The sequence below is a fragment of the Sarcophilus harrisii genome, chromosome 1 (assembly GCF_902635505.1).
Source record: "Sarcophilus harrisii chromosome 1, mSarHar1.11, whole genome shotgun sequence".
In the NCBI taxonomy this organism is placed as follows: Eukaryota; Metazoa; Chordata; class Mammalia; order Dasyuromorphia; family Dasyuridae; genus Sarcophilus; species Sarcophilus harrisii.
Window position 1 is genome coordinate 65,219,713 of NC_045426.1, and position 15,421 is coordinate 65,235,133.

Here is a 15,421-nt window from a genome sequence, read left to right on the forward strand (position 1 = left end):
TATGTGACCCAGAGGGTGGGTACCCTCATGTGAGCAGCAGTAAGGAAAATTTAAATTTAAACTTAAATTGTTTTAGTGAGTCCAAACAGTAAACAGGGCACTTGGATTGCATCTTAAAATGTTTTCCTTTGACCATCTCATCCCTTTTGTAAGTGAGTTCCCCTTTGGATTATGAAGATAAGTTATCAAATAAAGGTCATGTAACTTGAAAAAGGATCACATGAAAAATTAAGAACATAGACTTGAAGGAGCCTTATTCAGATGAGGAACATCTATGACAGTGATGTGGAATGTAGCCAGTTGGAAAGGTTCACCTTGCCTTGCCAAATGATGCGCTTCTGATTACCTCAGCCTGAACAACTCCCCCCAAACAAGCACAATGGGCCATCATGAAAAGAGGGCATATTTAAAACCCATTTTGAAGAATACTGAGACAGACCACAGGTTTGCAAACCTGGTTCCAACTGAAGAAGGTAATGTTGCCCTATTTACTCAGAAAAATCTTCCATAAAAGTGAAGGAAATATCTGAGTCAATGGGAGAAACCAAAGAAATTCATGGTTTTATTATGGATTACAAAGTCCTATTAGATTAGGTTAAATGGTTAGTAAAAAGTTTCTCAAAATAGGCCTTCAACCTAAGTATCAAATCACCCAAATCTACCTCTTGGATTTCACTTATACTTTACAAAAAAAAACCTATGCTCTCCATCTCCTTTAACTATAATAGATCAGAGGAAGTTTGGTATAAAATTTGATAATCAACTTAAACCTTAAAACAGGACCATAGATTTGAGTTCTATGCCTGAACATTCCAGTGGGATAAAATTATGTAATATTAGAGCCATAAGTAGCAATTTTTGGACCTGGAGTTAGAGAGAGAGAGAGAGTATGTGTGTGTGCGCGTGCACAAGTTTGTGCATGCTCAAATCAAGCTTTATTAATTTACTTGCTGTTTAAATTTCGGCAATGAATGTCCTTGCATCTTCCATGTCCAATGAAGCTTGATCAGGTATTCCATAGTGCCTGCTTTAGCCACTTTCATGGAAGGTGAAAAAAACTGTTCCCATCCTCCCATTCCATCTTAAGAGGAGTGGGGGAGAGGGAGTCTTCACATGCTTGGAGAAAACATCCCCTTAACTCATCAAGACCTGGGTCTGCCAATTTTTTTTTAAACCAGGGTGTGGCTATTGTGTATACTACAGCTTTTTGGAGCCACAGATGAGAACTGGGTGACAGGTAGACACTAAAGGTGGATAAGGTGGATGAGCAACCCTGAAAAGGACTAAACAAGCCCTCATAGCATAGTCCTGTCAGAATACTTCAAAACCATGCCTATTTTATGCTAGGTATATAAAGATAATTTTTAATTGTCCTCAATAAACTTACAGGAGGAAGATGAGTTTAATTTTCAACATGATGAATGCAGATAATGAAGGACTGGAGTGAAGGAGGATTTGAGCCATATAAAAATTTTGAGTCATTATACTGAGCGCCATTTAGCCTATTAGCGCTTATGAGGATCACCAAAGGAGAAATGGTAGAGGGCCTTATTGGATAGTCAAGATTAGGGTTAGGGGATATGAGAAATACTGAAAAATTGAGTTTCCACAAAGTGTTGCAAGCTTCAAGGTAGTGTAGGATAGTGAACAATAAGTTTTCAGAATGTGAAAGGGTGAGACTCCACAGAACAGTTTCTCAGAAGGCTTGAGCAAATGAAGAATTGGGGGAGCTAGGAAGGCATAGATGCATTCAGCCAATCAGAAAGCCTTGTGGTTTTGAGAAAACTACAAATTTAATAGGCGATACAGCCCCAACTAATTGGGGTCACTGACTTGACCAAATCACTAATGTGCTTGCTTAATAGGCTAACTGAAGATTAAACAACATACTTCATAGGAGGAATTTTCTGCCATTTTTGAACTTGGGATGTATGGGGGGAGAGGACATGCATATACATATTTAGAGAGAAACATATAATGACCATATCAGAAAGATTGTAATCTGGAAGAGAACGGACCAATAATTTCTCAAGGGAGGGACTGTGACAAACTAGCAAGTATAAAGCTTCTCTCCTTTCTGTGCTCAGGGCACCCTCTGCCAAAGAGGAGTAGAGTCTGTTTCTGGTCAGAAATGTTACAATAATTCCTTAAGTTTTCTTTAATAAATTTTCCTCCATATCTGATTTTCAGTGTCAGGAATGTGTTTCTAATAGAGACATAGCTCCATGATGATTTTTAACAAGGGAGACTGAGAAGCAGCAGGTATGTAGAGAAGAAAACTAGGAGCCAATGTCTTGAAAGTTGAGAATGTACATGAGAATAAGTTAAAAGCTGCATATATCAAGAATGAGAACTGAGAAAAATCCATTTATCAATTAATATTTGCTGTTCAGTTTCCATCAGGAAAAGGAATCAGTCAGCAAGTAGTCTATTCTTTTCTTCTCCCAGCATGTATGGTTTCCCCCATCCTTTCTTCAGACATCTCCCTCCTTTTCCCTGATCCTGGCTGGATAGACATCCCATTCCATTCCACCCCCTGGATCCTCAGGTCCACTCCCCAATTTTTAAGGGGATACCATTTTTGGTATTCTTCCTTGGTTAGCCCACTTCTGGAGCACTGCTCAGTTCTGAGCACTAATTTGATAAGGGAAGATATCAAAGAAAAGGATAACTAGGATGGTAAAGATTGCCTTGATTGCTTTGTGGCCTTGTCACATCAGATCAGTTCAAACAAATCAATGTGAAGTTTCAGAGGCTAGAAATCTGATTGCTGTCTTTAAGTATTTAAAGGCAAAGAGGAATTTTTTGTTTTTGTTTTTTTGGTCCAGAAAGCACAAATAGGATCCACAGATAGAAGTCATGGAGGTAAATTGAGGATTGATGTAGAAAACTTCCAATAATTCAGATAAACATTCAGAAATAGAATGAGCTGTCTTACAACTTCCCTTGTGGCCCCTCTGTCCCAATGATGAATTCCTCTTGGTTTCCACTTTGGGGAAAGATCAGGCAAGGCCTTTATACTTGTCCTTGATACTTGTTCTGGCTCTGCTTCTAGTTCTCTGGATTTTGCTACCACACCCCCTTTAATATGTTATCTTACTCCATTAGAATCTTAAAGAGCCTTGAAAGCACTGACTTTTTGTTTGTATTAGTATTTAATAAATGCTGTTGTATGACTTGTGGTTTTCCCCTTCACGGATGACAGCAGATATGTTATCGTGAAGATTCCTTTTGCATATTAGGTAAATTAGAAATCTCTTCCAACTGTGATTTTATAACCTGGCAGGTTCAACCCCTTTCTGTGATTACCTCTATTTGTTTTTAGCATTTTATCCTGTGGTTGGCATATTTTAGGCATTTCCTCGACAATTCTGGGTCTCTGTTACCCCCTTTCAGCTCTAAAATCTATTACTGAGTTCTCATGAATTTTGGTGAGACCAATACTGTGTGCAATAACTGCGTGTCTTAATTCTCCAATTTATCTTGTACGTATTGAATATAGCTGTTTTTATGTGTGTGGAATGGGTGCTAGTCCCCCCTCCCCCCTTTCCCAAATGAACTAATCAAAGACATCTTCCGGTACAAAGAGAAAGCATTTATTTAGTCCCTGCAGGGAGAGGTGCAGACATATAACTGGCAGCCATCCCAATTCCCACCATGAGCTCCTGGAATCTGTCCAGCTTCTGCCTTGTCCAGCATTTATTTATTTATTTTTCTCTAGAATGAATTCTCTCTTTTTTTTAATTTTTTAAATTTAATAGCCTTTTATTTACAGGTTATATGCATGGGTAACTTTACAGCATTAACAATTGCCAAACCTCTTGTTCCAATTTTTCACCTCTTACCCCCCCTCCCCCTCCCCCAGATGGCAGGATGACCAGTAGATGTTAAATATATTAAAATATAAATTAGATACACAATAAGTATACATGCTTGTCCAGGATTTAAAAAGCAAAAGACCAGAGCTTTTTCATTGGATTGACTAAAAGGACTTTTCTTAGATGGATTAAAAGACCATAACCATCCTTGGCCAATGTTGTCTGCTTCCTGGGGGTCACGTGGACTTCCTCTAATATTTGCTGTTCAGTTTCCATCAGGAAAAGGGACCAGTCAGCAAGTAGTCCATCCTTTTCCTCTCCTCCTTTTCCCCGATCCCATTCCATTCCACCCCCTGGGTCCTCAGGTCCGCTCCCCTCTTTTTAAGGGGACACCGTTTCTGGAGACGGCTCAGTTCTGAGCATTAATTTGATAAGGGAAGGTATCAGAGAAAAGGATAACGAGGATCACTTCCTCTGGATCTAAGGACTTCCGGCAACCCAGGGTTCAAGACTAGGGCACAGGGATCACGTGATCTAAGAAAACGTCATCCAATCAGCGCCACTCTCCTGTCGTTTCCTCTCCATTAGACTGTGAATTCCTAAAAACAGGGACTACTTTTCCCGCTTTCATTTCCGCACGCCTTTAGCCCCCGAGGAGGGCGAAATCATGGTTTTTCTCCCGGTCCCGTCAGGCCAGGCGGGGACCGGGACGCTCCTCTTCCTTTGGGGCGGCGCGGGGGGGAGGGGTCTGCGACGGGGGGGGTGGGGGTGGGGCACTTTCCCTCCTAAGCCTGTTTTATTACATACAAAATGAGAGTATTATGCTCGGTAATTACCGGGAGAACGTTTCAGATTCCAAAGGACGGCCTTGAGAATTCAGGCACCGCGGCTGATGCTCCAGGGCGGACGTTCGCCCTCCAGGTAGGTACTGGAGACGTCCTCAGCTTTATCATCTGGAGAATGGGTAGAGAGAAAAGAAAGTTCTAGGCTACCGCGGCGGCGGCGGCGGCGCTCCCTTTCCGGATCCCGGCTACACGCAGGGAGCTTCCTTTAAAGGCGCAGCAGGAAAACGGGAGTGGTGCGAAACCCCGCGAGATTCAAATTCTGGAAGTCTGTACTGGCGCCGGGAGCAAGAACGGAAGCTGCCGAGAAACAGACTTCAAGGAAGTGAGGCGGAGAAAGGAAACAATTCTGACTGCCTGACGGGAACTAGGCGGGTCCGAGCAGTTGCTAGAACAACCAGACGCCAACAACTGGCTCGGCCAGCTGAAACTTCCGGGAAGCTGCGTGGCAGGCGTGCGTTCTGCGCCTGCGCAAGTCTGCCGGTGGAGCCGTGTTCCTGTTGGGAGGGCGGGGAGATGGCTGACAGCTTCCGGTTCCGCCTCGGCTAGTCAGCTTTCCTTCGAGTGGTTACGTGTCCTTTGGTTCTGGAGCATCGGTTGTGCAGGTGAGGGGTCCCTCCGAAACCCGCGCGCCCGTGGTGTTTTGTGACGCACGTTGGGCCCAAGGGCCACGGCCGCGAGCCACCGGTTCTGTCAGAGACCGCAGCTCGCGGCAGTGCGGTAGACGGGGACTCTGCGTCCCGGGCCCGGCCCGGCCTCCATCTCCGCCTGCGCCTCCCGGCTGGGGCCGGGCGCTGCCGAGACCACGAGCAAGGGGGCAGGAGGCTTCGGCCTCTCCGGGCGGTCGCGCTGGCAGGACTGCCCAATGTGGCGGCGAAGGGCCCGCTCCGCGCCGCCCTGCGGCCGGGAGGGCGAGGGCGGCCACCGGCGGGCTGCACTGCTGCCGGGCTGGGGGCTCCGGGCCCAGGCCTGGGTCGCCGCTCTCTCGGTCTCCTCCGTGGCGTCCCTGTGTGGAGTGGGCCTTCCCTGGGGCCTTTCGTCTCCCGCCACGGTACAGCCGTGGGGTGACTGGCTGCCAGCTGTCCCTGCCCTGGGCATGGGGGGGGGGGCGGTGGAGTGGGGCTCCTCCGGGTGGGGGTCCCAGTAAGGGCCGGGAGGGGTTCACTAGTGCTGGGGCACCCACCGCAGAGGTTAGAGCCTATCCTCGTCCCGCCGAGGCTCAGCTTGATCGGGCGGGGGTCCCGCCTGACACTCGCCTTCTTTCATAGGGGCTTCTCTGAAAAGGCTGGTCCCCCGCTTCATCGGCACGACATTGAACCCAGTATTTTACTTAAGACATTGTCGGTCAGACAGAGTTGTATTTCTTTATTGATATCTCTTAGGACTGGGATTCCCAAAATTCAATTCATTTCAACAAGCATTTTTTTTTTTTTTTTATTTAATAGCCTTTTATTTACAGGATATATACATGGGTAACTTTACAGCATTAACAATTGCCAAACCTCTTGTTCCAATTTTTCACCTCTTACCCCCCCACCCCCTCCCCTAAATGGCAGGATGACCAGTAGATTCAACAAGCATTTAAAACAAAACTTCAACAAACCTACTTTTTGCCCAGCGCTGCTCTTACCTTAGGTCTGGGCATAAAAAGACAAAGAATAGCCTCAAGAAAGGTGGATTGTACGTGAATAAAGTACAATTAAACGGATAAAATGATTCTACACACGAAATCAATAAAAAACTGGTGCATTTACTATGTTATGTTGATTGGAAAGTAACGTATTATACGTGTGTTGTGTAGAACTGCCTCCTTGTGATCACATTTGAGGGTTTTTGGCAAAGATCCTGCCGTGGTTTGGCCTTCATTTTTTCAGCACATTTTACAGGCGAGAAAAGTCACCTGTAAACGACTTGCCCATCTAGAGCCTAAATGCGTAAATACACATACACAAACATAAGCAGCATCTGGCGTCAGGTCTGGAGTCGGGATTTTGGAGACACTATCTGTGAGACCCTCGGCAAGTCACATAACTCTTGTTGTCTTAGTAAACCACTGCAGTGTGTCTGCCAAGAAATTCCCAACACGGAGTTGCAAAAAGCTGGACACAACGTGCGTGTGAGAAAGAGACAGATCGAGTGAGGGTGTATAAAGTAGAGTGATTCTTGTGGAAACCAGGCTTGAAGCCTTGCATGGGCTTTGAATAGCAGCTCTGGGTTACATAAGCTTACTTCGGCCAATTTAGACTGGTAAATGTTTAGAGAATTTTTATTTCTAGAGAATAGTATTCCATAAAATTTTACTCTTGTTGTGATGCTTCATACTAACAGAGGTGACCCTGTGTTTTTCAAAGCTATGTTGGTTTATTTCAGCCTATGAAATAACCTATTTATAAAAAGCTCTTAGACTGTTTGGCACATAGTGGACACTATATACATGCCTATTTCCTTCCCTGTCAAACTGGAAAAGCTTCTAGTAGTGGTGGCGGAAATAATACTAGTAACAGCAGTATTCATGAGCTAGATATTGTTATCCCCACTATTTCTGAGCAAGCTGAAGTTCAGAGGTTAAGTGACTTGTCCTTGGTTGCAAAAATATTAGAGCTGGAATTTGAACCCAAGTTTTCTTCTTAAAAGTCCCATATATGAAGGACATATTATAGTGAAGGGACTGATATTTGAAGAATGTTTCATATTGAAGTGATGATGATGTGTGAATAGCATGTTTTAATATAGAAATTAATATTTTGAATTTTTTTTAATTGAAAAGGGAGAATTATACTACCTGCCCCCCCTCCCCCAATAAGGATACCTCTAAAACTTGAGTGATAAATCATAGCTTTAGACCTAGATTGTAGCTAGTACATAGGGGTGGGACACAAATTTTACCTACAAATGAAAAAAGAATTGCTAGTTGTTAAGAGGATAGTGGATTTTTTGGCTAGAAATCATTAAGAGGAAGTGTATCATTAATTCCATAGCATTAAAGTGGGAGAAGACCCTTTAGAGGTTATCTAATCCGACCTCCTCAGTTTTATAGATGAACAAAATCCAGTGATCTTAATTTAACCAGCAGGTTCAGAGTTTGCTTCCTCTTTTAAAAATGTGTTGAAATATAGTTTTGTGAGTATAGTGGAGATGGTTTAAATGATCCCATACTCTTTTTCCCTTATACCCTCAGTGATTGATGATTAAGTACATTCTAGAATATAGATGTCTCAATAAATTGTATTCCAGGGTTGTATCATCATTTCTGATTTTCATAATGGCAGTTGCAAATATGGTCTCAGGTGGAGATGCCCTTCCAGCTGCACTCGTATATCTCCAGTTCTACTCTGATCTTTGAAATACTTTTTTCAAGATTAATTGGCCCTCCAACTGTGACCTCATTAGTACTGTGATCTAACCAAATAAGCAGATGTTTGACATACAACTAATTTAATAATTTGTTTTTGTTTAAACAGATAGTCATGGATCAGGTAATGCAATTTGTTGAACCTAGTCGGCAGTTTGTGAAGGACTCAATTCGTCTTGTCAAAAGATGTACCAAGCCAGATAGAAAAGGTAAAGCTGCTAATCACTTGCTTGACTTTTACTTTTGTTTTCCTCCTTGTATGTGTTTTTTACTTTCCTTCTAAGTATTTCTTTATCTTTATGAATTTTCTTGGCATTCTTTTCTCTATTTAATATTTTAATTTCTTTTGGCCCTACTTCTCTTTTGTAGAGTTTCTTGGTGTAACTAAGTGTGTAGTATTCTGTTGAGACAGAATATTACTAACATGGGTACTTACTGGTTTCAATTACAAGTGCCTACTTTCCCCCTCAACAGTACAGCATAAAAGAAAGATTGCTTTTTGTATTTTTATATGGAAAATTCCAGATTTTTCTTCTCATATTTAGCTATTAATTTTTTAAATAGCCACTTCCCATATTTCTTTTCCTGAAATATCTTAAATTGATTTGCCTTTTTAGTTACAGCAAATAGATTGAATAATTATTTCATATAGCTTATTATCAATTATGTGAATATGGTCTGTCTGCTTAAATTATGCTAATCCAAACTCCTCTTTTGGTTCACTATTACCAGTTTTTCTCACTAATATTGATTTTTCCTAAAACAATTTATTTTTCCTTTTGTGTCCCAGTTTTTTAAAAAAGTATTTTGAACTATGTCGTCTTATGGATATGTATGGTTCTTACTGCAAAAATTTTATCTGCAAATCCTACTAGGAACATTATTTGTGTATGTATTGTGTATTATCTTAAAATCTCAGATATTTTATGGCAAAGTTAACTAATAAATTAAGTAAGCTTCATTTTAAAAAAAAATGATTTTTAATTGGTCTTTTGTTTTTATGTCACCTCTATCACTCAGAACTATGCCTTGTACAGGTCTCAGAATGTGGTCCAGGGAGTCCTTCAAGAGAATCTGAGATCAAAACTATTTTCTTATGTTGTTAAATATCAACATAACTCACATTAACAAATTAACACTTTTTGAGGGGAAAACCTCAAATGTTTCTCCCTTGTAGTAACAGAATAAAAAAAAAAAAAAAAGTGTAATTCCACATAACTATCACATCAATAAAATAGAATATAGAATGTCTAGTGTTTCATACTCATAATCTTGGTATCTCAATAAAGAAGGAAGGTGGGGTATACTCATCTCTCCTTTTGGATCAGGTACCACTATCCAGTTTCAGTTTTTTATTTTATTTTATTTTTATTTGCAGTCGTTTTTAATCATTTTCTTGGTTCACTTCACTCCTTATCAGTTTGTCTACCCTTTGCATCTCTGTATTCTTCACATTCTTTATTACTTATATTATATTCGTGTGCAGTTTGTTACCAATTCCACCACCAGTCCATGAGCAATTATATTGTTTCATTTTTTTTTTCTACTTCAAAAAGTGCTGCTCTAAATATTTTTTTTTCTGGACTTTTCTATTTTTGAACTACTTGGGGTACATATCAAATATTGGGATTTCTGGGACAAAAGACATATTTTGATCACTTTTAACTTTAATTTTCAATTGTTTTCTAGAATGGTTGGACAAATTTACAATTCCATGTAACAATGTTACATGTTAACAAGCATGTTAACAATGTCCCTCTCTTTTCATAATCCCACTAATATTGAACATTCCCATCTTTTGGCATCTATATCTGCTAGGATGTTAGATGTGAGAGTATACCTTAGAATTTATTATTTTTGAATGTTAATCACATTTTATTTAAATTCAGTAACCAAGAGAATATCTGCTTAGCAGTTATGACTTACAAATTTTGCTTGACCATTTTTTTTTTTAAATTATGCCATTCAAACATAAAGAAAATAAAGTAAGTTATCTGTGTTTTTAATTGCAGAATTCCAGAAGATCGCTATGGCAACAGCAATAGGATTTGCTATAATGGGATTCATTGGATTTTTTGTTAAATTGATCCATATCCCTATTAATAACATCATTGTGTAAGTAACATCAAATGGAATTTCTTAGTTGGAATTAAAACTATAATTTAAGTATAAATTTTGTAATCATTTTGAATGAAATGTCAGGATTTTTAAAAGTGTCAGCTTTCATGTGCAGTGTTAACTATTGTAGCATAACATGTAAAAATTTATTTATACTTATCCTTTAGACATTAAGAACCTGCAAATAGAATATTATCAAGCCTACTTTTTTGGCTTATGCTAAGAAAAGTAGTCTTGCTAATAGCACAATCATTTAAAGAGTTTAGTTCAAAAATCATTTTTTAAAGTTGATATATGCTATGTAATTTGATTCTATGAACTTAATAAAAGTAGTAGTGTGGCTTCATAATGCAATTGTATGAACTTATTAGCTGTCACTTTTGCAGTTTATATAAGATGTATTCCCATTGCCCTTTTTAAATACCATGTTCATAATTTTTTCTTTTCTATAATCAGTCTGCCAAAAGATTACAATTCTGGATTTAATTTTCATACTGAGTACTTTGTTCTATTTCACACATAATAATGTATTAATATTAATAGAGGTTATCTTATAAATGTTGACAAATGAGTTGGATATAGATGCTCCATAGATTTCTAATGTGAATTAAATTAGATGAAAAATAGTAAATGTATGATCTTAGAATTGTAGTGTTAGAAGGCATCTTTGGAATCGTCTACCTATCATTCCTAGTTTGCAAGATAGTTTCCTCTACAATGCCCCTGACAGTTGGCTTTTACAGCTTTGCTCGAACACTTCCAGTTAAGGTGGAAAGGCCATCTTCCTTAAAAAATAGCCTGTTCCATATTCATTTAAGTTCATTTCTTTGTTAGAACTAGAGAGAAATGGAGTAATGAAAAGCATATATACATGGAGTCCTACCTCTAAATCTTAAGTGTGACCACAAGACCAGCCACTTTTATCTCTGTCCTTTAATTTGTTCCTCTTTAAAATTAAGAAGACCTACCTCACAGAATTGTTAGGAACAAAAGAGATAATAAAATAGAGCTTTTTCAAACTTTAAAAATTATGTATAAAGGTAACAAATATTATACTAAAATTGAGAAGATTTGGATTTATACTTTCTACTAGCTGACACTAATCTTTGAAAGGATATTATAAAGGAGTCTTAGAAATCATCTAGTGTAACCTCCCTGGAGATTAGAGAAACCTGAGGCTCAGAGAAATGAAATAATTTATCTGAGGACACAGTGAATGTCATAACTAGGACTAGCTAGACTGTGTTAACATGTCTGAGTTCCCAGTACTCGGGTACTTCAGGTACTCAGCCATCATTAAAATTTTTGTGGTTTGAAAAGTACTTTGTAAATCTTAAAGGGCTCTAGAAATGTGAATTATTTTAATTAGCAAAATCATTATTCTGTGCTATATTGAACTGAAATTTGCTTCCTTGTAGCTTCTACTTATTGATACTTGGTTTTCAAATCAATCTTCATAATTCCTCATCAGATACTTTTATCAGTCATTTTTTCCTCATTAAGTTTGTTCTACTACACCGAATATTCTTAGTTTTTTAAGTTATTGGGTATGTAAAGGTCTTTGCCAAATCTTAGCACACCATATAAATGTAAGCTTTTAATATTGGCCTACTTTTGATGTGTTCAGTTTGTCAATGTCCTTAAGAATGTAATACTTTTTATAGCACTATAGTATATCACAATATATTTTAGAATTATTTCATTTTCAGACTATTTTGTTTCTATTAATCTAAAAGTAAGTTAAGGAATATTTTTTGTTTTTTTATTTATTTATTTTTGGCAGTCATGCTGTTGGCACATATTAAGATTATAGTTAACTTAAACCTATAAATAGTTTTCACTGAAAGAGGAATGCTCTTCTTACACTATCTATTCTCTCTATTTAGCTTATTTACTTGAATCTAAGTATAGGGTTTCATTTTTTCCTAATGAATTCCATCTTATTAATTTCAAGTCTAGGTTTTTGAGTCTTGATCCTATCATTCAGGTATATTATGTCTTTTTTAAGTCATTAGGGAAAAAAAATATTGAACAGGATGGACACTCTTGTTACTTCCTACTCACCAGCCCCCCCATCCTCCCACTTTTTTGGGGCATATCACTGGAGATCTTCTATCAGTCAATTAATTATCTTTTTGTAGTTATTCATTGTTTTTGTAGGTGTGTTGATTTGGAGATGAGGGAAAAGATAACTTGCTTTGGACTTTCCAATTGAATTATTATTTTTAAGCTGCCATGTTTTTCAGTGGTAGACATGAGCTTATGCTGGTTTAACTATACAAACTAGCTAACAGGACTTGAGATTCAGTAGGAGCATCACAGCACAGCTAACATTTGATTTTAGAACTAGGCTTAACACAAATCTAAAGGAGCCACTCATATAGTTTAAAAAAATAGGATGTTAGACAAGGCCTATATATATATATATAGTAGGTAAATGTCATCATAATCTGAAAATAAATGTAAAGCCTTAACAGGGATGGAGTTTAATTATTTCAAGATAATAAATTCTTAAATTATGTTTTTTGTGGCTTAGTTGCTAGCAGGCAGCTTCTTCCTATGGGAAAACAGGCAGACAGAAAAAGAGTAGTATTTTCCCTTGATCCATAGTTTGTCTATATGTCTTGACTTCTTATTTTACCAGCATTTTCTGACAGATCCATTTTCCCTAACATTACTTTATTATACCGTTCTCTGATTTATATTTAAAACTATAAGAATGTTGTAAGAAGCTTATCTAGAATTAGGCTACATTGTGTCATTGGCCTTCTCTTGACCTACCAATATGGATCTCTAAAGTACTTTTTGAGTATTGAAACATTATTTATGACCTATCATGCTCAATAAATGTTTAGATTAATGAGTGAGTGAATGACACTGTATATGGAGTTTTTTGTGTTATTGTGAAGAATATCTCCTGAAATAATGACCTTTCATTTATATAAAAGTTGCTTTAAATAAAATGTTTATTTTGATTGGCTAAAATAAAATTTATTCAAAACTTATTTTTTGTCTTGCAGTGGTGGCTGAATACTTCTGGAAGACATTGCTGCTTCAAGCTTGATGGACAAGTTTGGGGTTGGGAAGGTGTTGGCTTTGTTCATTTAGTAAAAATTTTGTCTTATGTGGTTTACCTTCGTGGTATTTTCAATGTTTGCATTAAAATAACTTTTGCAAAAATCTGAACTTCCCCCATAATTGAGTGTTTGTTTAGCTGACCTTCCTTATCGGTTAAAAAGTAATTGGTTGTCATAATTGCCATACTTTTTCTTAACCTAGAGGAAGACAGGTATCCTAATTTTCTGTCAGATTTCCATTTCAGTTATAAGGAAAAATGTAGAAGAATGAAATGTTTGAACTACTGTGGATAGAAGATACGAGAGAAAGCTACTTGTAATGAAATGAAGTTAAACTAGTGACGGTTAGCCAACTTTAATAAAAGTTTGTGTTCCGCAAGAAACAACTCAAGTAGCAAATTGTAATAGATAAATCAATGACCAGTCCTCTAGGTAGACTGGTGAGATCATTGTGACTGCTTTTATTTTTAAAAAAAATCACTGACATGATTGATACAGCATATTTTCCATAAATTTTTCCCTTTATGTTAAAGGGTTCACTTTTCCTTTTAAAATGTATTATCATAATTTCCTATACAATATTTTAATTATCAGATTTACTATTGAATTTCTTGAGGTTTTTAAAGATTAGTGAATTTAGGAAGTAAACTGCAGTTACAGGCTTAAGTCTTCTTATTAATTAGTATTTATTATTCAGTCAATTTTTTTCAGAAATTATATTTTAAAAATGAAAATCCTCTGAGATGCTTGAGGAATGACCTTGGTCAGCCAAACTTTTGTAAAAGTTTACTTTGTTGAAAACTTAGGGAACCACATTTAAAAAAAAAAAATTCTTTATAAAATGTATTACCTGGCACTGAACATGATTAAGCCATTCTTCAACTCAAGGTCAACTTTATGATCATCCATTTTTGTAATGTGTCAAAACATAGTGATGGATACCCATTCCTGTGGGTGAGCTACTTGGCTTTTGTGTTAAGGGGGCTTCAGACTGAACTGCTGTTTGTATTGATGTCTAGTTTTAAAAAATGTTTTTGCCTACTTATAACATAGCTTTTAATATTCCATTTTACCCATCACTTTTTTCCTATCCCCCATCAAATTTCCTATTTCCCAACCTTCACTTTTGGGTTTGCAAAGCTCATAGTTACACAAACTGCTTTGAATTAGGATGAAAACTTGAGGCACTCTGAAACATCAATTGTATTTTGCTACTCAGGCCTTTTTGCTTTGTTCTGGATCTAGAAAAGTTTTCCAGATTAAGGGAGTTTGCCATATCACAAAGATCCAGATAGGTAAAATGTTACCATACCTACTTTATGCATATAAAATTTTATCCATTTTAAGAGCTGCTATGATTAAAGAAGTTTTCATACCTCGCCAGCCTAGTCTTTGAACTCTGGATTAATATCATCTGGCACTGAGTTTGTACTTATTATCCTCAGTAAATTTTAGAACCTACCAGAGCTTAACTTTCATGGGATGATTAGTTAACATTTTGAGTAAAATTATGTGGATGAAAATATTTACTGTTATAATGTAATTAGCTTCCATTTACTTTCCTATCAAGTTTCAGAAGATATCTATATGCCCTTGCAGGTATTAAATCTTCTGTGTTTTCAATTTTTTATTAATATTTTATTTCCAAAGACCTAAGTATCTAATGTGTGTGCACTAAACAAAATGAGTGCTCAAGTGCTCTCACCTAAAATATATTGATGATTATCTGCTACAAAAAATAATCTTGATACCTCCATTCTGCTAGGAGTGGAGACCATTTTGTTTTTCTATTTGGACTACCACATAGAAAGTAATCAATGACTAAAAAAAGGAAACAACTTTTTAAAAATAGATTTTAAAAAGTAGATTTAGAGTAAAGTGCTCTCTTGCCTGAGTTACTTATGGACCCAGGCCTGATTTCACTGTTGATAAGTATGGAAGCTACAGTTTCCGATTTGGGCTGATTCATGCCTCCTGATGTTGCCAAATTTTCCCTTCCCTTCTCTTTTTCCCTATAGGCTCACTATATCGAGTCAGACTTAGTGTAGATCCCTAATTGCCGTTAGCCTTATTGCAATTCAACTCTTGAATTAAATGATCCGCCATTATCCATCTCTGCCAGGACCTACTCTACTCTGCTTAGCAAATGTTTTTTGTTTTGACAGATATTTGGCTTTTAAAATAAGAAATGGCATAAAGCTGATCTATACAAGG

General features: G+C 37.6%; 1 protein-coding gene across 2 annotated transcripts; it reads left to right on the forward strand.

The window, feature by feature from the left end:
• The first annotated feature begins 4,911 nt into the window (after positions 1-4,911).
• On the forward strand, positions 4,912-13,316 carry SEC61G (SEC61 translocon subunit gamma). 2 transcript variants are annotated; one of them, XM_031957109.1, is made up of 4 exons: positions 4,912-5,265; positions 8,122-8,221; positions 10,025-10,127; positions 13,151-13,316. In XM_031957109.1, the coding sequence occupies exons 2-4, from the start codon at positions 8,128-8,130 to the stop codon at positions 13,158-13,160; spliced, it is 207 nt and encodes a 68-aa protein (XP_031812969.1). In that variant the 5' UTR covers positions 4,912-5,265; positions 8,122-8,127; the 3' UTR covers positions 13,161-13,316. The 2 variants fall into 2 exon arrangements, with proteins under 2 accessions (XP_031812969.1, XP_031812960.1); XM_031957100.1 differs by lacking the exon at positions 4,912-5,265 and adding an exon at positions 5,357-5,711.
• Positions 13,317-15,421: the final 2,105 nt, after the last annotated feature.

Excerpts from the sequence above, each read along its gene's own strand:
- SEC61G (XM_031957100.1), top strand. The coding sequence starts at position 5,526 with ATGTGGCGGCGAAGGGCCCGCTCCGCGCCGCCCTGCGGCCGGGAGGGC. Across the intron at positions 5,712-8,121 it reads GCCTTTCGTCTCCCGCCACG|ATAGTCATGGATCAGGTAAT; the intron begins GTACAGCCGTGG and ends TTGTTTAAACAG. Across the intron at positions 8,222-10,024 it reads TACCAAGCCAGATAGAAAAG|AATTCCAGAAGATCGCTATG; the intron begins GTAAAGCTGCTA and ends TTTTAATTGCAG.